Source organism: Photinus pyralis, unplaced genomic scaffold, assembly GCF_008802855.1.
Source record: "Photinus pyralis isolate 1611_PpyrPB1 unplaced genomic scaffold, Ppyr1.3 Ppyr1.4_LG6, whole genome shotgun sequence".
Classification (NCBI taxonomy): Eukaryota; Metazoa; Arthropoda; class Insecta; order Coleoptera; family Lampyridae; genus Photinus; species Photinus pyralis.
Window position 1 is genome coordinate 7016867 of NW_022170663.1, and position 22335 is coordinate 7039201.

The 22335-nt window shown below is 36.5% G+C and overlaps 1 protein-coding gene across 1 annotated transcript in view; it reads right to left on the minus strand.

Moving 5' to 3' along the window:
• Positions 1–59: 59 nt before the first annotated feature.
• LOC116174060 (triple functional domain protein-like) overlaps positions 60–22335 on the minus strand; it is a 30830-nt gene continuing 8554 nt past the window's right edge. The window contains exons 2-13 of the mRNA XM_031491836.1: positions 16887–17001; positions 9136–9375; positions 8984–9067; positions 8288–8700; positions 7849–8236; positions 7338–7541; positions 7071–7285; positions 5187–5505; positions 979–2102; positions 788–926; positions 338–736; positions 60–289 (exon numbers count right to left, since the gene is read on the minus strand). Of these exons, the coding sequence (XP_031347696.1) occupies positions 182–289; positions 338–736; positions 788–926; positions 979–2102; positions 5187–5505; positions 7071–7285; positions 7338–7541; positions 7849–8236; positions 8288–8700; positions 8984–9067; positions 9136–9363 (3621 nt within the window). The 5' untranslated portion in view covers positions 9364–9375; positions 16887–17001 and the 3' untranslated portion in view covers positions 60–181. The remainder of the gene's footprint in view (positions 290–337; positions 737–787; positions 927–978; positions 2103–5186; positions 5506–7070; positions 7286–7337; positions 7542–7848; positions 8237–8287; positions 8701–8983; positions 9068–9135; positions 9376–16886; positions 17002–22335) is intronic.

Consider the following 22335-nt stretch of genomic DNA (forward strand, 5'->3'; position numbering starts at 1 on the left):
GCCAATCGGATCTGGGTGCATAAAGGTGAATGGGATTTGCGAGGTACTTAAGCGAACAATTAAAAATATCGATATTCCTTTAATTAATAATAAATAACATCACACAATACAATCTGTCAAAATCGTCACAATAATAAAATTCTTCTAACCGCTGCAAAACTGAAATGGAAACGTGTAAGATCTAATCAGTACAAAATGTCGATGTCTTTGAAGTTAAATTGGCAGGATGCCGTCGCTGCATAAACGTCTGAAGATTTGTGGCAGAAATGCCAACATCTTTTGTCCTAACCTAAATGGAAAAGTGAGCATTATCAGTGAATAAAAAGTTACCACTTACTTCCTTAAACCAAGATGAGTCCAAACAGTCCCCCATGGATATTCGTTTAATAGGCACGAGCACTAAAAGCTTCTGAATTAAATCCCTAACAGCAAGAGAAATATCACTAAAGTATTCGTCAGGAAAGCAGTAATCACATTTCAAAATATTCGCAGTTGTTTCTTCAACCGAATCATCTAAAAATGGCGATACGCCACTGAGTAAGACGTACAGAAGGACTCCGACCGCCCATAAATCGGTGTGTTGGCCAACAGGTTGCCCGAGCACTAATTCGGGCGAGGCGAACTCTAGGCAAGCAGGTGGGAGTATCACACTAGTGTTGGTGTTGACGCAATCACCAAAGTCAATTAACTTCAGTATCGGATCAACACCACTAAGATCTACCATTATATTTTCGGGCTGCAACAAGTTATTATTAGAAAACAAAGTAAAGCAAAGCTGGGGAGAAACCTTGATATCCAAGTGAGCTAGGTTTTGGTCGTGCAACCAATTCACAGCAGATATCACTTGCTTGCTGTAATTTTTAATTTCTAATTCCGTATACATTTCCTTTTCACAAATGTAATCGAATAACAACGCTCCCTTCACTCTGAAATGTAAAGGTTGGGGAAAACCTGGAGAGTATCTGCGTGGGTACTTACAGCTCGAGCACAATTGTGTCAACGCCGGGAATGGGTGCGTTTTCAAACAGTGCCAAAGCGTGAATGATATTTTGAAATCGAATCCCGGCAAGTAGCGCGTACTCAGCTTGGGTAATCTTGTGCGATTGTTTTCTTCTGATGATTTCCTTCAAAGCAACTTCCTGCCCGGTACCGCGATCTTTGGCCTTACGAACAATAGCAAATCGTCCTCTTCCAATTTCTTCCAGTTCGATATACCGCCGCTTGAACTGCTCCTGCTGCCATCTGATGCTATCGGCAACGGGAAGTGTGACGGCGGCACTCGGTAAACCTACCAATTTATTATGGGCGGCTACAATGCGAAAACTGTACGTCTCGCCAGCTGTTAAATGTTCGACAGTGTACGCTCGAGCTGTAATTGCTTGACCATTGTTGGGCGACAGCCATTCTCCGCTACCAATCTTGCAGTATTCCACCAAGAATTTGTCGTACGTATCATTTTCCCATTCTAGTAAAACGCTCGAGCAGGAAATCACATTGGCCTTAGGTTCGGTTAGGGGAGGCAACGAGTCGGTGACCGTCAAAATCGCCGAACACTGTGTAGATCCTATCTCATTTGAAATGGTGCACAAGTAACTTCCAGAATCCGACAATCTGCTATTATTTATCGTGAGAGAAGCGACGCCATTACTTCGATTTAGCACAAATCTGCCGCTGCTTCGCATCACGCACGGATCCGGTTCGGTTTTTCTCCAACTGATCTTCATATTTCCGCCGCAGCTCTTCACCTTGCATTTAAACACAACCTTCGAGCCGCACTGCGCGGCTAAGTTTTTCATTTTGTCTAAAAACTCGGGACAAGACACCTCGTTTATCACATTCTCTTGCAGCGAGTTGCCGTCGACGGATCGCCGGCCGTGACTAGGAAAGCTCGGCTTGCGAAAACGAAACGACCAAGGTTTCCTATTGTAGTTCGACAACACGTGGACCGGCAGCCATATTTCTTCTAAATGAGTTGTGGTACGAACTAGGTATCCTTCTATCGCATCGTACTGTACAATGTGAACTATGTCACCTAAAGACAAGTCTGGCCATTCGCAAACGAGTCGCGCCAAAGTTCCTGGTGACATTATCGTTTGGTCACACTGTAAAAAATGTTTATTAAGCAAGACGGCCCGAATTCATGGGTTTTTGTAAACAGCGTATATTAGTATTAGTTGTAGCAGACTGCAAAAGAACACTAAATCTCAAAGCACATTGATAGGTAAGTAATCAAGCAGGTCAGACTCAATTCACTTCAAGGCCGCTTCCACTTTCCTGACCAGTGGGAATAAATTTTATTCTGTGAGAAGTTTCTGTTTTCCTGTTGCCCACAGAAGATCCATATATCAATTCGGATTGCAGCCTCCTGATTGTAGCTGAGCAACCTTGTCATTTAACAAAATATTTTTCTGAAAAATTTATAATCTTACCCAAACTGAGATAGGGACTGGAATTGATTGAAACTTCCACATAGAAAAAGATCAATTCAACCCTGAGTTACCAATTTTGCAAAAAAAACATGATTGAATTTAAATTTACCAAAAAACGAGCAAACCTTGAAGCAAATTAACAATAAAAATAGGTAACCGACATTCCACCCAACACGAACACAAAACGAAAATCGCATCTTCATGCTCACCATTTTGTAGTTTGTAGAGCTTCCCACATTCCATTTCAGTATATCGAGTATTCAAATAATATTAATGCTAAGTATAGTAATTACAAGTTGTACGTATATCTGGTTCAAATAGTTGCTATCTACTACAATAATATCACAGCCATTTATTTTCTAGAGTTAGTTTTGGAGCAAGCATCCATAATCAATTATGATACCTAAGAAAGTAGAGAATATTAGTTCATGCAATTGAAATCATGCCTTAAAATTATAAAATGATGCATGTACAAATATACAGAGGTAATTGAATAAGGGAGGTCCAAATGCGTATGGTGCTCACCGCAATAATCGTGCACAATTTCTTCTAAAATGTATATTGCACCTTTACACACAGCTGATAAAAGTAGAAATTCAAAAAGATCTACTCAAAGACCTAGGTACAAGCAATATAAACTCAAATTTTGAGACTTTTGGGCCTTTTAGGGATAAAACATTTTAGAACCTTAACCCATTATGAAAAAAAATCTGCTATGGCCACCGCAATCGCCCAATTTTTCATGTGTAAGATACCTACTTTCGGTTACACCATGGAATATTTGGTATTATACCATTGTAGTTGTACACAATAGTATACCATTGTTTATATTTAACAATGGGTCGCTTTTTCGTGTCATGCGTCAGATAGAGTTACGGTAATGTCCAATTTTGAAAGGAGATTATTAGTAAAATTCGATATTTTTTTAATCTTTAAAGTTCACGCAATCATATACGATGACTATCTCATAAGTTTCTTTTAAATCCATGCGAAAGGCGAGAAAGGTTCGGTTTGAGTCTGAGTGTAGGGACAGCACTGTATAATTCTTTTATAATTGTTCAGATCTCAGCCGGACAGCCAGCCAGCCATTCAGACGTAACGAATATAATAGCCTATTTTTTTTTTCAAAAATACGCTAAAAACAATGCAACTTACTTATGAGATAGTTCTCGCACAAACTTTTGTTACAGATAATATTGAATGAGATTTATTTTGTATGTTAGATGAGTTTTTTAGCGCATTTTTTTTTAAGAATTAAAGGTCTCAACAAAAGGAACTGTTTTCTACCAACTACCGCCTTTCTTTCTTACCCCTTATCAAGAGAGGAACTGGGGGGCGTAACTAGTTTTCGTTTTCAAGGTGCTCTAATGAAAGGTCTCAACGAAAGGAACTAATTTCTACCAACCATAGTCCACCTCCTCGACCTCTTATCATCGAATATAATTCTCAAGAGCGGATTGTCGGACGAGCGTACTTACAAAGGGCGATTGTAACATCTGGACTAGGCATATCTAATGGTAGGGTCAAATCTTTAGGTGCGAATATGTCGAGAACAGAGGGTCGGAAGATGTTACTCACAAAGAACGATTGGGGCGTAGGGGTGTTACAAAAATGCACTTTATCTACACAAGAGTTGTGCACAATTTGTATTTGTTTTATTATTTTTTCACTAAAATGGTTACTATTTCGGAATACTAAAAGAAACTAAAACACCTTTAATGGTAATGGAATAGGGCGTATAAACTTGCAAGAAGGTCTTGCGAAAAATGATAAATTCAAAATTGTCTTTGTATACTGGGGGACATGGAATATCTCCCAGTAACGAAAAAATTCAATGGCCTTTTCTGCTTTCTCTAAAATCATCTTTATTACCATGACATCATTCGTAGAATAAATAGAAACTTCAACATGTAGATTGTAAGGGCACAAATCACGAGCTCGTTAGTCAATTTTTAATCAACTCTATGAGGAACCTAATAATCATTCATAAAAATTTAGAAATCATACCGTCCTTTGAGCTTTAAAGGTCAAGTGTATGAAATTACGAAAAAAGAGACAAGCGGTTATTATTTAGCATGGTTTTTCCATTCAAAAGATTAAGATTTATGACAGGTCGACAGATAACATACTCTTAGGGAATCCCTTTCGTAACTCCTCTTTGTAATTTCGCCGACAGAGAAAGAAATGCCCTCTTACAAAACCGCAAGTTCTATAAACTGAAACTTGTAATACCTACTCAATTGTTGATTATTTTATGAAGCAATGTTTCTTATCTAGCGAGTTGATGGTTCGATCCTAAAAATGTTCCGCTTCCGTTAATAAGATAAAAAACGTTGATTTAAAAATAACAATTGATAAATTAAATAACTGAAAAACCATAAGAGCACAAAATGGGAATATGTTAAAAATAGCACAAAATCTTATTACGAGATAACGACCTCAAAAAATCCAAAACGCGAGATTTTCTTTTTTTCTCTAATCGGGCGCGCGAGTATGGAGGTAAATTTAATTTTCCAAAAATACTTGGGTAATTTATGAGTTTTTGAGTTAAATTATGGTGCAACTTTCATACAAACCGTTTTTTTCTAAATCCAGACGGCGGCGCCTTAAATGCAGAAGGACATGCCTCATCAATACCAATGCCAAATGAAGCACATGTTAGAGAGGAATTTCTTAAATTATAAGATTTAAAAATCTTCGAATCCTTCCTCCATACGAAATAAATGACATGCAATAAAAGAAACAATTTATAATTACCGTGGAGTGATTGGCATCAGACCATCGACGTGGAGTATCACTTTTATCGCCATCTTTTGGAGATTCCACTACAGGTACATCACTCTTATGTTTATTTCTAAGGGTATTTCGAAACCCGAAAATATTCAGTCTTGGCTTATTTATCGGCGTGTGCGGCTGTTTCGCCTCGTTCAATTCGGCATCGGACGGAATTCCAATGGTGTTCGCCTTGTGAAGTCCGGCGTGCTTCCGCTGACTGTTCTCCGCCGAAGGCGAAGACGACGAAACGCTTTTCCTAAGGAGGGCGGGATCCCACACTGGCCATAAATCCGAGAAAGGACTATTTAGAAGAATTTAAAAGTAATGAAATAATAAACCTTTTACTGGCGGCAGAGTTTCAAGCAGAAAACGTTTCCCCCAAGAAAAAAAAACATTCCAAATTCGTTAATTAAGTGCAGGCAAGTTAAATGTTAAGTTTTCATCTCTCATAGCAAGCGAACAATACTAAAAAACCCAAAAAGCCAGTCCCAGCGTCGGAAGTAATTGCCTAGGAAGTGTTTATTGTGTAAAAAAGATGCACTTTTATTTAATTATTTTATTCTATTGAAAATTTCCATTTTCATCGCTTATTAATCAATATAATATATATGTACAAACATACATCATTCTATGTACATGACAAAACTTAGATAATAATACAATTAACAGTACAGTTAATACAACATATATCACTTCATGTGTAAGATCAGATCTTAAAGAGTATTATTGGCGAAATTTTTATATTAAGTAGCAGCACTTTATTATTATTATTATTCGTATCTTGTGATATAATGTTCATGCTCAATCAGGTATAGGTTCTCAACGTGCGATTGTTATCATTTGCAAATACACGTTATATGATTTAGTGCTACGAAAATTGTAAATCGACCAATCACTATAATTTTTGAGCAAGCAGAAGGTTCAGCGTTAACAGTTAAAGTGTTACTATGTGACAACAAACAAGTTGCGTCGTAAGAAGGTACATTGTTTGGAGATGTGGACGGAGTTCGTTTATAAATTTCTAGATGAGAATTTGGACTCCCATCTGTCGTGCATTAAAAATGACAAAGCTTCTTTACACAACTGATCATGCATTTAAAGTGTTTCTATTTCTTGGTTTAAAATTGTCTCGTCTACAATGGAATCAAAATTCTTTGGCGGATTACAGCTAACTCATCGAATACTCAAAAGATTCGATTAGTTCAAACTTGTCCATCTACTCCTACTAAGTAATGACCAAAAGCAGAAATGAGAAACACATTCTGAAAGTTACTTTTTCGTCTTCAATGAACCCTAGTCATTATGTCCCAAGCAAAACAAATAATCAAAATACACAGAGCAATAAAACTAATAGCTTCAAAATTTGTCTGTGATTGTCATTCAGTTTCAAAATTACAATAACGTACCTTCTCACGATCGAAAAGAAAGAAACGATTGCCCTTCTCGTGTATAAAATAAATTACCCAATGGTCGATAATCAAGTGCTTTTGGAAAAATTGAAAATGCATCTACATACTCAAAATTTCGCGAAACAATTTTGCTAAACGCAATTGTTTCGCGCAATTTCGCACAAGCTTAGGTCGATGGAGAAGAAAGGTTGTTAGAGCTAGAAAAACTTGCCAACATGGCACCACTCAACCATTTATTTTAGTCCCCAAACCAGCACAGTAATCAAACAGAAAATGTGGAATGTTTGTTGAGAACGCGCTAAAATGAAAAATAAATAAATCTTCCACAGTTTCTGTTTTATTGTAGCTTAAACAAGTTAAAACAGGTAGAGATATATTAGTATCAGTCCGTCACAAATCACAACCAGCACAGAGTTTGCGGAATCCCAAGCCCTAGAAGGCGAAATGTTATACTCACGCTTCTTTGGTAAGTTCTTTTTGATACGCGATCGGACTTTGAATTGCTTTGAGGAAGTCCTTTTGTGTCTGTAAAATATTATCTATCGTCGTTATCCACTGTTCTAGCAGCTCGGGCGACGACGTCTGGCAGGTGAAGGCGAGGTTTGGCTTGCCGGGGTCGGTCGATCGTACTGTGAAGCCGTCGTCGAGCGTATTTAACACCATCTTGTTAACCTAAAAAATGGAAATTAGCAACGGATTCTTCGCTTTACCAACGCGCTCTTACTTGTATGTGAGCTTTGTAGAAGTACTGCGGACTGCTAAATTGAGTTTTCTTGCCCACCGCCTCCGAAAATATCATACTTTGTTCGAAAAGAAATACTAGAAGCTCTTTACTTTTTCCTATTAGAGCATTACTACTACTGCCGGATCCATCTGAGCAGGTAAGTGGACCGTGGAGGAGTAATTTCCCTTGAGCAGTGATTTTACCCTGGAAATCAATCGTTTTTTAATTAATTGCATTTAGGATTGGGAGAGAGTTGATCCCCCAATGAAGAGTGAAGCAGCAAATATGAGTTTATAACATACTGTATAAGAATATACCGGGCGTTCCATACAAAAATAAAGGTCAAGGAAATTGATAATGGCATACATTCCGCTTGAAATTTTGAAAAAGGAAAGTTTATGCCTTAAAAAAATTCCCACACCCACAATACATCTAATAATTATTTGTTTTAAAAGAGAACTTGAGCCCCAAAACATAATACCGTAAAGAGAATTTACAGTGTACTACTTACATCAAATCCTTGAAGCCGCCCAACGTCCATCATATCATTAGCAGCCTTAGGAACGACTATCATAACTTCTAAAGCACTTTTCAAAGATTCTGCTTCGGCACGCAATCCGGCCCTCTCCGTATGTTTCAGGATATCTTTTAACAGTAGCTGATATTTCATAATTCTTTGTACAGGTTTAATGAGCAAATCGCACAGTTGAAGCTTATGTCCTAACTTAATTCGCAACTCTTCAAAATAGGTTTCTAGATATTCTGATACTATATACTCGGAGACTGGCTTATTTTTACAATAGACTACGTACATATGAAGCTTTCTATCGTAACGTTTAAATAAGGGACCTAATTCAGTTGGGTGCTCTATGCATCTTTTAAGAGCTTTAAGGAAGAATCTGCAATTTGAATGTGATAAAAAAGGTACTAGTGCACGATCGACAACTTACTCTCGATGCCATTCGAAAATGGCTTCTATATTGCCGAACACCATCTTATCCTTTCCACCCCTTAGATCTTCTGGCATGGGAATTTCGCAGTCGGGATCGCGCATTGTCGCAATGTACCCATCGACAATCAAAGCTAAATCGCGCACGTACGCGTCTTCGGTTTCAACAAGTTCTCTTAACACAAACTGTCTTTTACGTATCTGAGTTTCCATATTTTTCGCACTATCTATAACGTCCTCTGTCGGTTTATCACTTTCGTCACCACTAAACGCTAAGGCGGTAGCCTCATTCGACGAAGATTGCGCTGAAAGATCGCGATGGTAATTGACACCACTTCCGCACTCGGCAATTGCATCCGATGATTTCGTGTCGCGCAGCAAGGAATTCCGCTCCAAATTTTCGGTGTGTTGCTCCTGGAAAATAGATTGAATCAACCGACTGCGGATGGAATGATAGTTTCATGCCAAAATCATGCACTTTCGAACGAAAAAACGGAAACCATTAGTGATCATTTTAACCGCATTAGTTGAAACGATCAACAAGTGCATCGGGTAGATTGACAGTGCAATTCTCTGGGGAACTACTAAACTACAACTAGTCTTCATACTGCTACACCCAAAAAAACTAAAAGGGAACGAAGGCATGCTCTATTAAATAAAATACTCTGAACTGTGTTAGTATTGCCAAATTTCGCACCATTCTTTCCTTAACAATTTGCTCAATCTCTGCCAAATCTGCAGAAGTGGCACCTTCCAGGGACTTGAGTGTTAAACTAGACACCTGTTGGACCAACATTAAAAATTAATTGCTTACATGCACGTGATTCGATCAAATTTTGGGTTACTTACACGCTTGCAGGAATTCTCGTCGATCGTTGGTACGGCACCTGGAGGTCCGGCCGTCACCAAAATTGATTCCTGTATCGGCTTCATCGGCGGAGGCAGTTCGACTTCGTCGTCCGCTTCTTCGCCGCCGCCGTTTGTGAATTCCGACGGAGCGATCGGCGTAATTCCCCTCAGCGTGACCGTTCTCTCTTCTTCGTCCTCACCCTCCGACACCGACGTTTTGTTACCCATATCGGGCGGAACCTGTAACCAAATGCAAACGTAATAACACAAAATCTCTACATGATGCGCGTGTTTTGTGTTCCAGACTGACTGTTGCAGCCTTGAGAATTGTTCTACCTGGCCGCATTTGCATATAGAAAGGTTGTGCAAACACATACCTTAAAACGTAATTAATTAACTTTTAATTACGCCCATCGACAGCTTCTGATTTCCGCCGAAAACTGTCAAGCGAACTGCACGCGGTTACCTAATATAAATTGGTTTAATTGAACCTAATTTGCAATACACCACGTACTTTTATTATAAAACATTACGTAAGGTTGTAGCGGACGAAATACATAGAGTATAGAAACAAGGTCAATTTGTGCTCGGTTTCTAAAATCTCGATCCGATAATTAATTCGGAAAATTTCGAAAAACACTAAAGGCGACAATAAACAAATAAATACCGGCTGTTGTTGCGGTAAAAGTCCAGATGTGTAAAATCGCATGCGGCGCATTAACTATCATAGTTAATTGCCGTAATACTTTTCCTCTGTAGAGTAGTTTGGTGGGATTACTGACGAACCAATGAATAAAAATAGTACCAGAAAGCATCGATAGTTTTACCGGCGCCGTCCCCAGTAATTCTCTACGTGAATAATTGAAACGAAATTTAATCGACGCCCCTCGTCCGAAAGACCTTATTTTAAACTCACGTAGCATGTCTCAATAATTAATAAACCATAAGGCAAAAGCCTTTCCTATTATTCCTATTTACCGAGGGTGGTCAACCTAAGCTAAGGTGGAAACAGACAAAACAGAAAATATGAGGGACGCAAAATGATGACCCAGGAGGTTTTTGCAAGTTACCATGCAAATTTCTGAGACATTGCTTTTTTAAGACGAAACATCTTGCCCCATTAATTTTGAGATAGGTATATGTTAAATACGTGCTCATGAAACTGTACTGAACGGAAAGCTTCCTTCAGAAGTTTCCATTTCCCGTAGATCTTAAAGCGTTTTTTATTTTTGGAAACATGGGGATGCATACTGAGAACAGAAGAATTAAAAACATTATACCCATATCAAATCAAATCAAATGTTAAGAACGCACATAAAGAAAATGACCTCCTGCTTACTGAAAGTCGAAGTATATAAAACCTTCCCTTATCCTTAAAGGGATAGTTTATGTAGAAGTATTTATCTTAAAAAAAAAGGAACTTACCTATACGGTCAGTAATTTCTTTATGTAAAGTTTTGCACTGGAGTTACTTCCCTTTTTGTTCTCGCCACAATAGCATTTATGATTTTCATACAATCTCATTAAAAAAGTATTGAAAACCATAATGGTCCCAACAATGAGAAAAAAAGGGTACAACATTTGAAAAATCAGACTAATTTTTATTATAAGTACTTAGTTTTTTAACATAGCCCACTCTGACTTTCAACTTTTCAAATTTGATATTCAGCCTTTCTCTTTTAAAAATCTCAAACTTTTTATCCTGCTTTTGCAAAATCCTTGGTAGCTTCTGTTGCACAGTTTGTGGAAAATATCGACATTCCACAAGACAATAAGGAACGGATATTGTTCGTGTGATAAATGAGAACCAAATCACTAAGTTTGTACTAATTATCCAGGCTCGCATTTTCAAACAATTTCAGATAAAAAAATGAAAGTTTTTCAACGATAAGATTGTGTTTAGAAGAAATGATTGTAATTTCGTAATTTATTATTTGGACTTTATAAAAAAGAGTGTCTCGCGACCAAAACAAATGGTGTGATTTGTATGAATGGATTTAAATTTTAAGAATCGATATTTTTATTACATCAATTTTAAATTTTGATCGATTTTCATATAAAAATGGTATGTATAATTCGCCCCCGAACAATTCACTCCTAAAGAGCCGTAACGCGTAAGAATTACTACAATTAGCTTCCAGAACGATGCACTCTCTGAAAATTCGCTCCCGGAAAAAGTTCATTTTAAGATCAAATGGTTTATGAAACATTAATTAAACTAAATAGATTTTTCCACATGATCAAGAGCCAAAAAACGCCAAAAACAGTTAATTTCAGCTCAAGTAACCGATTTTCCACTTGCCACTTTTTTGTGAAACTTTTAATACCGCAAACCGAATCAATCTAGCTACGTTTGTTTCTGAGATACACGGTGAAAACGTAAAGTTTAAATTGAGAGAGTCGCTTCTCCTTTGCTCACTGTCATTGGTGAACATTTTTCATCCCTTTGGTTGGTGGCAATAAAGATGATGATTCTCTTGAAAACATTAGATATAAACGGTTCACCGAATCAGTGACAGAAAGTACATTTACTTTATCTTCATTTCTTCCAGAATCCAGCTTAAGATACATCCCGCTTACGAGTCTACCATCAAATCTCGGTAATGGAAACGACCCTGAAGACTAGAGTTGCAAAAAAATATGGACAAATATGCCTGTACAAAGCTCGAAAGGTCCAACACCCCCTGAGCTTCTGAAGTTGATCTTCTGCCGATGCAAAGGAAACTATTGAGCAATGTGTGGATGTCCGTCCAATTTTACGTACCTACCTACTTCTTTTTTCTTCTTTTCCCTTCCAAATATAAGTATTGCCAATCGTATACATATAGTCCATGTATTCTGCGGCATTCTTCAAAATGTGTACGAATTCAAAGATATTTGAATCTGGTTTCAAGAGTTTGTTCAACCTGTTGTTCCGTCCTTTAAAAGCATTAGTTCATACGTTTTTTTGGCGAAAGGGTGGAAATCGTTTTAACAAAACATTTATCTAGACAAACTACTCTTTTAGGAACGGAACGTATTATCGTAGCAGGACATCAACTTTTTGAAAGAGTAAAATGCCAACAATGTTCTGTCCATTCGAGGCGCCTTTAATTATCGAATTATCAATTAAATAATTAAGTAATCAATTAATGTATAAAGTGGTTTACGATTAAGACCATAGCCGCAATAAATTAATCTAAGATACTGGACTGGAGGCTATAATGGAAAGTATAGACTGTAGCGGATAACTTGGGATACCTAATATCGACTAAAACCACATTTTTCTATCGCGCACCGTTATCTGATAATAATATTGATAAATCGAAAAGTATAATCCTTTTAAAATGATCCCTTATGTTTCATGAAAGAATAATTGGACAAAAAAGCTCATCACCGTACCACCGTACAAAGGGGTTGCGGATTTCTGCCTAAATCGCTGGCTTACCAAATACTAAATGTATTCCTTTGACATGTATACGTACAGGATACGATATACCCCTGCATTATAGTTGAAATTTGTGAAATATATTGCATTTATGGGTTATAAAGGATAATGTTTGAATGCCATCTGAACAAATTTGAAGTAATATAACCATAATTAATAAAATTGAAATCTGAATTACATGTGAGAATTTCAAGACCATGGTGTAAAGTAAGAGGCAACTTTAATGCGGTTTACGAACGATCCAATAAAAAAAAGACGGCAATTTTGGGTACAATCTCTCACATTTTTACTAGATAAGTCTTTTTAATTTTATTTACGAAAATCACGTGTACCTAAAGCACAAGGCATACCGAAAAATATAGGAAGTAGGTAATTTATAGAAGATAAAGTTTCTAAAATACTGTTGGCAGGTGTCATTGCTAAAAACTGTGCTAAAGCGTCTACGAGTAGATGTTTGAAAATTTGTACTCTGAAGGCCGAATCGATATATACTAAATAATATTTTCAAAATGTGGCACTTCCAGAAATACAGGAAGTAGCTAGTAACTTCGTTATTTTAAATCGCAACCCCTATTTTTTATTGCATTTTCGTAAATCTTCAGTTCTTTTGGTACCCACATGTCGATAACTATAATTTATGATTTTCAAGTTATTTTGACTTAAAAAGATGGCGAATGCAGACGGTAACTTGAAAATTGATTACTTGAAAACGGTTGTAGCTATGGCAACCAATTTTTATCAGTGTAGAAAGAAAAGGGCTTTCTTTTAGTACACTTAAAAAAAGTTAAGTTGCGTACGACTGCACCTATGGAGATCCAAATTTAAGACTTTTGATTTTTGACTTCATCCCAGTTCATTGAATGGATACCATTTTTTTCGGATTTTCTTTCTAGTTGTTGGCCATGATTTTATGACAATTGCATTTTAAACAAAAAAAAAACAAGGAAAGAATTGCTTAAAATCAGCGCCTTTGCGTTTCAAACAAAATTCAATTCTTTTTCTTAATGTTCTATTCTATCACTTGTGATTCAATCTCTTGTAGTGCATTTCTTACTCTCCAGATCATGTCTTCTCCTGCTCTGAGAGGCCTAGCACACATTAAAACTACAACACTTTTAGAAGTGTAGTTCTCGATTGAAAAAATAATTTTGATCGCATTTCAACACGCCATTTTTTCTAAATTTGACTAATGTTCCCAAAAAAATTACCATCTTCCTGATCCCTCAACATTAGCCATTTACAAAACTCAATTCGTCTTGGGAGGTCCCCTGGTCCATCGTCTCTCAACCAATTGGTGGGGTATGCCCCAACTCAAACCATTGTGGTTAATTTCATTTAAAAAAGAGTCTTTGAAATTTTCTAAATTTGGATCTCTCTATAGGTGCGGTTATACGCGACTTTACTTTTTATAATACGAGTACACTAAAAGAAAGCCCTATTCTTTTTCTATGCACTACTAAAAATGGGTTGACATAACTACTAACCGTTTTCGAGTAAGCAATTTTCACGGTCTGCATCCGCCCTTTTTTCAAGTACTATACTTAAAAACGATAAATTCTAGATATCGACATGTGGGTAGGTATCAAAAGAACTGAAATTTTACGTAGAATCCAAAAATGTAATAAAAATAGATTTTACGTCGATTCGACCTTTTGGATTCGGATTTTGTAACTAGAGCATTTATTTGCGTTAAATTGTTTGCGATTTTTCCCCTTGATCTCTCAGTTTAAAAAGAGTCAAGGTTTCAAGAACATTGCACCAAACAAATATTACTCATAAGTCATAACAGCCATAACTAGTTTTTATTTTGTCGATTGTAATACGGCTAGCTTTTAGTAATCTTCTCACACGTTCGTCAATGAATTATTTGTTCCAAATTGTATCCCCATTGTCTGGTTTTGGTTTTGAATTACCCGTTTGAAATAGATCGCATAGGTTACTTTTGCAACTTTGCAAATTAGGCGCGGCTTGGTAAAAAAAGCTGACTTTACAGAATTCTGAAGCTCAGCATACAGCCTTGAAAAGCTCGGTGACCCAATAAAAATTAAAATGACTTAATGTTCACACAGGGAATTATTTTCCCATTTAATAAAAAACAAAAGAATTGGTCAACAAATTACTTGCAGCGGAACTGCCGATGCAACTTAATTTTTCTCATGAGCATTTCTATTCCTATAAGAATTTATAGAAAAATTGGATTCTACTTACCGTTAAACAAGGTTACTACGCTAATACTGATTTGAACGTAGACCTATCTCCGTTGAGAATTTAATGTGCGGCAACTCGCAATGATTTATTGAGGGAACGACCATTAAAAACAGCAACATCGTACCTCAACGAAAATTTCACATGCACCTGAATGTGTAAGGGGTGTAGAAAATAAAAACTGATAGCTACACGGACTTGAGAGGTCTAATTTTTATAAATTTTTAATGCAGACAAAAACATGATATAGCCTAATAAATACGCAACAAATACAAATGTAGAATAAACAGTGGATAACAAAAAAACTATTCATTAAGAGATAATATAAGGAACGATATAGGAATATTTAATGATATGGGCAAACTCCCCGTGTCCTGATTAGCAACAGAATACCTTTTAGCTCATTAAACCACGCGCCGCGTGCAACCTATAGAAAGTACGAGAAGTACGGAACTTCAAACCTTCTAAATATCAACCGGTAGCTACACGGTCCTAGAGAGCCTAAATTTGTTTAGATTTTTGGTATGTACAAAGATAAGGAAAACTATAAAACTAGATATAACTTAACAAATGCCTAACAAATATAAATAATGGGTAACAAAATAGATTATTAAGAGATAACGATATAGGAACATTAAATCACTATCATAATACCGAGGAACTTCTCTTCTGTCCGGATTAGGAACAGAATAATAGTTTCTTAAGCCAGGCACCATGTGAAACCTATAGAAAGTACGAAGAGCAAAGATTTAATAGTCATGACCTCCTCGCAATTGTGCTATATTCAAAAAACTACCTGGTTTTCAATACAAAAATGTTTCAGTCGTAAATTCTTGAAACACCAGCATGTTTTTCAAAATAGCACAATCTCCGAAATTGGCCCATATGAATAAAAGGGAGCATAGGCTTATACATACTTGCAAAATTCAAAGTAAATACCTTCGTCCCGCCCCCCTGCTCAGCAGCGAAGCTAAGTCGCCCAGTGTGAAGGAACACTTACGAGTATTTACTTAGAATTTTGCAAGTATAAGCATATGCTCCCTTTTATTCATATGGGCCATTGTGTGTGCGCATCAAACTCAAACTTCTTCGAAGAAATTTTCAGACTTTAGAATTAAAAACCGACTCAGAATTGTAAGTGCATTGGTTTTTATCGCTTTCTAATTAAAAGAAAATTTTGAGTTTGACTTCCATCCATAAATAACTTAGTGCTAGGACTAGGGATTGGGGAAATTTAGTAAACGAAACGTGATCCAGTTCGGTGGTTTGCAGAAGCCTTGTTTTTGCAAACAAAATTGTATACAGAACCTGCGAATATTACTTATTTATTAAAGATCTCACGTGAGAAAGTGTAATCCAAGTAAGCTAAAATCTTCTGTGGAAACTTGCCATGTTAGAAGATGCACATAAAGGATTCTTCGCCGTCCCTGACATCGCTTCTCCTGGCTGACAATCACAAATCTTACCAATGAATGACTGGTCTAAAATACTCACACCTACAATAATTAAACGAGTGCTATAGTCCCAAAACTAGAAAAGCGAAAACGTAATTCCAAAACGGTGATTGAAGACGCCATTGATGAACTGGACTATCCGGTAAAATAAGGATTCTTAGTTTGAAACACGAACGAATACATTTCCTGAAGTTTTCAGTTTCGACTATAAAAAATAACTGTAGTTTTCATTTTGCTGTAATTTTTTAACAACGCCTGCATATACATTTGCGAAACGCGTAATCTTCACAACGATGCTGTACCAAATCGATTTCTGCATTAAAAAAAACGTCAACATTAATAACGGAGCGTCAACGAAGATGGCAGTATGACGTACCTAATCACGTCAGCAAAGAAAATTGGATTTCCAATTTTACTTCGAAGTAAACAGAATAAATAATATAAAAGACAGCTCTAAGAAATAAAATAAGCAGACGCGTCCGTCAACCCCGTGAATTTCAAACGTGAATAATTAACCGAGATGCTCCCTCGGACACTTTTGGGAAAATGCAAAGAATGTCCAACAAATAAAGAGAGGAGTGCCTACTTTTCCGTAGTCGAGAATAAAGTTTAGTACGAAGTATTTATTAGTCGATGGGGATAAATGACAAATCTGCAAATCTTACCTTAATTCTTTTATCCGATCCTGTCTTCTTTAAGGGTGGCCGATCTGCAGGTGACTGACTCTTTTCCACTTTTCCTTGCGATAGTTTGCGTAATGGCGGCGGTAACCATTTTCGGCTGTAACAAAAAATTGAGCATTAGTGACGTATAGACGGATCTCACGGATTAAATACCGCTTTATGTTAGGGCACGCACAGCCTCCCCAAAAGAAGTCTTTTATTTTCCCCATTTTTACCATTACAGCGGACCGACTTTACACTACACTTTAGTTACTATTATCACGAGCACATGACATGCCTTATTACTGCCAAAGATAAGATTACGAAAAGCAGTGGAAGCGAGGGTTCCTTGTAGAGATTACGCAATTATTACTAGTTTCCCACGAACTGCTTGCTACACCTTCAGTTCAATATTTACTTTTGTGGTGTCTCGCGGATATTTAGTTCTGGTGACTAATGCAATACCTAAAAATAATACAGTAATTACCTCGTAATGACACGAGAAAGTTCAGGTTTACCGCTCTAAGCTACACAAATCAGTAATTTTCCCAAAATCTCCGCAGACAACTCGATCGCCTACACTCAACTGATCTGTCCCCAAAAGATCTCGACGAAGTGCAATCTTATTTTATCAACTTTCAAACCAACTCCGAAATTCAAGGCTACATATTGTTTTTATGTACGGTGAGATAAGATAAGTAGGTACCTATGCCTTAAGGTATCTATGTTTACGTGGAAGCGGCAACGAAAACACGCGTTTCGAACATGCTTTGAATACAAAAACTATCAAAACATTCGTGAGAACGACAAGAAACATTAAATCCCCGAATCTCCCAATTAAAATTCGTACTGGCAAAAAAAGTAAAAATAAAATCAGTGGTCCCGGGTGTCGAAATCGCTTTCCCAGGGATCGACATAAACGAAAACTGATTTTGGGGGTGGACAAGGTCAAAAAATCAACGCCTGTTAAAGATACTGTATCATTCGAGTTACATTCGCCAACTTGTTATATGAATGACTAATAATTTAGTAGGAAGTATCATTGTTGTACTTTGAAACAAGATACAAAGAAGCGCATATGATTTTCAGTAGGGGAATTTTTTTCACTCGGCTCGTATTCGTAAACCAAATTTTTAATCCGGCTCATATCCAATAGCACTGCTTCTTGAACTCGTAGAAATCGATTGGCGAAGGTTCGAAATCGCGATTTCTTTTCGTTCTCGTGTTAGACGAGTAACAGACGCACAGACGGACAAAACCATCACATAAAAACTCAACAAGTCGATAGGCGTGCACAAGTTCGTACAAGACGAAAAACTCTGCTCAGATTTTTATATGAATTTGGCTAGGCGGGTCTGAGGTATCAGTTTATGTTGGAAAAGGGGTTTCTGACCCACAATGGTTTGGAAAGCCTTGATTTAGATTGGCGCTCTGCGATTTTATGCTTCTTCAACAAAAATTGTTTGTCAGTTTCTGTTAAGCAGGCCTTCTACGCGCATTCATTTCGTCGAACTTTGAATTAACGCCATGTTTGATGTCTTTGAACTTGGTCCGTTTACAGAAATGAATGCACGTGTAAGGCCCACTTTATTGTATAAATGCCAAAGTAAAAATGCAAACATCCAATATTAGATTATTTTGATTTCAAACTATTCATGGCAAGTTCCAAACTTTAACATGGAGCAGAACATGGTTGTCGCAAAAATAAGCAATTGGAAGTGCCATTGGTCTGTGGGACCCCCACTAGTGAATGTTATTTTCTTGTGTTGTTTTCTTTTCATTAAAGTTACGATTGCTATGAACTACGAAAAAGAATAAGCGCTTAAAACAATCTTCCCCGGATATTGGCCCGATGATTTTTGTAAATCGAAGGACCATGAATTTTTTTTTTAGTTAACTAACAAATGGAATTACTTGCGAAATATAACAAGAAACGTAACTCTATAATAGGCCGTTGGCACTCGGATTAATAAAAATCATTCATTTTGTTCAAATAGAAGCCTGAAAAAAGTTCAAACTTTAATAAATCGATTTGCAAAATCATTTTTGGTTGTCTCGAAAATAAGTTCCAAAGCCAAAAGCTGATTTCTCGCGAACTATTCATCGGATTTGAACGTATTTTTTAAATGTACGTCTTTCGGAGAGCTTTCCTATCGCCTATTATAAAGTTACATTTCTTGTTATTTTTCGGAAATTATTCCATTTGTTAACTAAGAAAATTTGCTGCAATAGCTTCTGTGGTTACAACGCTACCTGTTACTACGAGAACAAATGTTTGGAACATCTTCATAATTTTTTTAGTAGATCGAAACATGGAATAAAAAATGTGGGTTTCTATGTAAAATTACAAAGTTGTCCGCCTACCCCCGCAAAAGTGAGGATTGGGTGGTCCAATTTTCGGTTTATTCGATAGAGAACAATCCCTTGGCTATTTGTTAAACATTATATGTAATGAAGTTCTCCATTTTTTTGGTTCGTTGAGATTCTTTGAAATATTAAAAGGAACCACAAATGTTTATTGTTTCTATAAAGCAATCGATTTCGGGTTAACCACCCATCATCAGGCTATGCGTCATTTGATATATATAAAATGCAGCGACATTGAGTTGAATAAAATTGGATAAAAAGTATAAATAAAATTACATTAATGAAGACAGTAGGTACATCGAGAACATCTTGACTAGGAGTACATCTTATTTGGATGCAATTATAAAATTTAGTTCTTAAGAGCACATGTTGAAATTTGGTTATTACTTATGACTCATTAATGTAATTTTATTTATACTTTTTATCCAATTTTATTCAACTCAATGTCGCTGCATTTTATATATATCAAATGACGCATAGCCTGATGATGGGTGGTTAACCCGAAATCGATTGCTTTATAGAAACAATAAACATTTGTGGTTCCTTTTAATATTTCAAAGAATTGTTAAACATTGTTGACCCCTGAGAATTAAAACGAGTAGACCAGTGGTCTGAGCCATCCTGTATAACACGGTCACATGGAAGAGTTGTTTCATTATATGTTGCATCATCCATTGTTATATTTGTTGTTCTCCAGACAGTTATACGGAATAGATCATCAAAACCTTGTAACAAATCCAGGTGCTGATACAGTGGAGAGGAACGTAATAAGTAAGTTAGCTTAAGGCCCACAAGTCGTTCAACAAGAAAAAAAGCGCTGAGTGGGTATTAACCAACTCAAGCCTAGTACATATGAAGGTACAAGTAACAATTCCACCATCAATGCCGTCAATGAAGCGCCAAAGAATATCGACGAATTGATTTCGGTAAATTGCCTTCCCTTCCAGAATGACATCTACAAATTTGGCAAGGGCATCTAGTAAAGTTGGCGTTGGAGAGAAATCGTTATTAAATCTGAAAGGTGTCTCGGTCTTGGACCATCAATTCCCCCAGAAGAACTGCTAGGGAAAGAGCTTTCTTTATGGTTTTATAGGATGCTTTGATTAGTGGAAAATAGTCTTTTCCGTCCAAAAGATCAATATTCCCGCATTCTAAAATACCACGAGTGAAATGAACACAATGATTCACGTTGTGCAAAGTTCGCTGTGAATCATCATAAGAAACATGTGCTGCATTTAGACTTTCAAGACCTTCCTCTGTACTATTTTCCACCATAAATACACGTAGCAAAGTAGTAGGAAAAACGATGCAGAAATGCAGAATGTCAAAGAACAAAATGTTTACGCGATAAATGGTTTTTAATGTAAACATTAACTAAAAATAGACGAAATATTGACATCCGATTCATTTTATTTTCGGATGCATGATCAGATAATGTTTAATTTCAATGTCATTGATTTTAAGGGTCTTCTTTTCCATATTTATAAGCGCAACTACAACTATTTTTAGTCTTTACTTATTTTTATGCAATCGTATTGCGAAAAGTACTTTATTTTCCACATGCAAAAATGTGCGAAATGATTTAAGGCACACTTCTGGAGTCTAAAACTTATCTAGTAAATGTAGGGTGGTCAAACATCTAGAAACAGGGACCCCATGCCCAGATCAAATTACTTTGTAACCTGTAGCTTGAACACTATTCATAACGATCTCCCTTTCGTGTCACCGTATGTAAATGAAATGGCGTTTTTCTTTATTGTCGCACGCAACTACCGACGACCTTTTTGTTCTTAACAAAAGCGGACAAACCAGCGTAAATACGTCACGCTGTGTAGATAAATCTAAACATTTTGTCCCGTGTATTTTATCAGTAGCCTTGTTCTGCCAAATCTGGTAGCGTATTCATAAGAAGCCGACAGAACGATAACAACTTAAAAACTTAAAAAATATTGTGATGAAAATTCGTGACTCATAATAAACGACCACGGTGGGAAAGGTGCGTCATACAAGAGTTGCAATTACTCTAATTGCTTGCCTTTCCTTTCCCAAATCAATAAAGCCGAAATAGTGCGCCTTTTATTTGCCTGCGCCTTTCATTTTCAATTGTGCGAGGTTCGCGTGGGTTCAGTGCGGTATGAATTTCTTAATTAGATGTCGAGTCTGTTTTCCACACTCTCGACTCTCGAGCAAATTCAACCTAATATAACCACTGACCTAAGTATTACTAATTGGCATTCAATTTATCAATTTTCAAGAATACAAATTTATTAAACATACCTGAGTAATAATAATAATAATAATAATAATAATATATATTAATTCCCAAGACAAATTTTGAATTGTATAGGATACGTCAGACACAAAAAAATACAATTAAATACAATTTAAAAATGTTGGTCATACACAATACAATGGATAAAAAAGAAAGAATGCAATATAAATTACACTAGAGATCCGCAATTTTTATCAATACAATTTAGAAATTCATCAATTGTATATGGTGCATTGACTAGAAGAAATTTTTTATAAGAAGATTTAAAGCACTTTATTGTTCCCTGACTTCTAAGTGTACTTGGAAGAGCATTAAATAATTTAATGCCCATTGACGTGGGAGAATTATGGGCAAGTTTAAGCCTTGTTAAAGGGATGATAAATTGTTGTTTATTGCGCGTGTTGTAATTATGAAAACTGCTATGGCGTAAGAAATTTTGCTGATTATGGAAAATAAAAGTTAACAATTCAAGTATATAGAGTGATGAAAGTGTAAGAATATTCAATTTTTTAAATATCGGGCGACACGAATCAAATTTCTTACTACCTGCAATACACCGGACTATTCGTTTTTGTACCAGAAAAACATTTTTTGTCGCGCTTGACGAGCCCCAGACAATTATTCCATACGACAATCTGGATTGAATTTGAGCATAGTAATAATTTAGAGTATGGTTCACATCCATTAATTCTTTAAGATTCCGTATCTGGTAGCAGTAAGTGTTTAGTCTTTTAATAAGATTTTCGCAGTGACATTTTCAATTTAAGTTTTCATCTAAATAGATCCCCAGAAACTTCCCAGTGCCTAGAATAT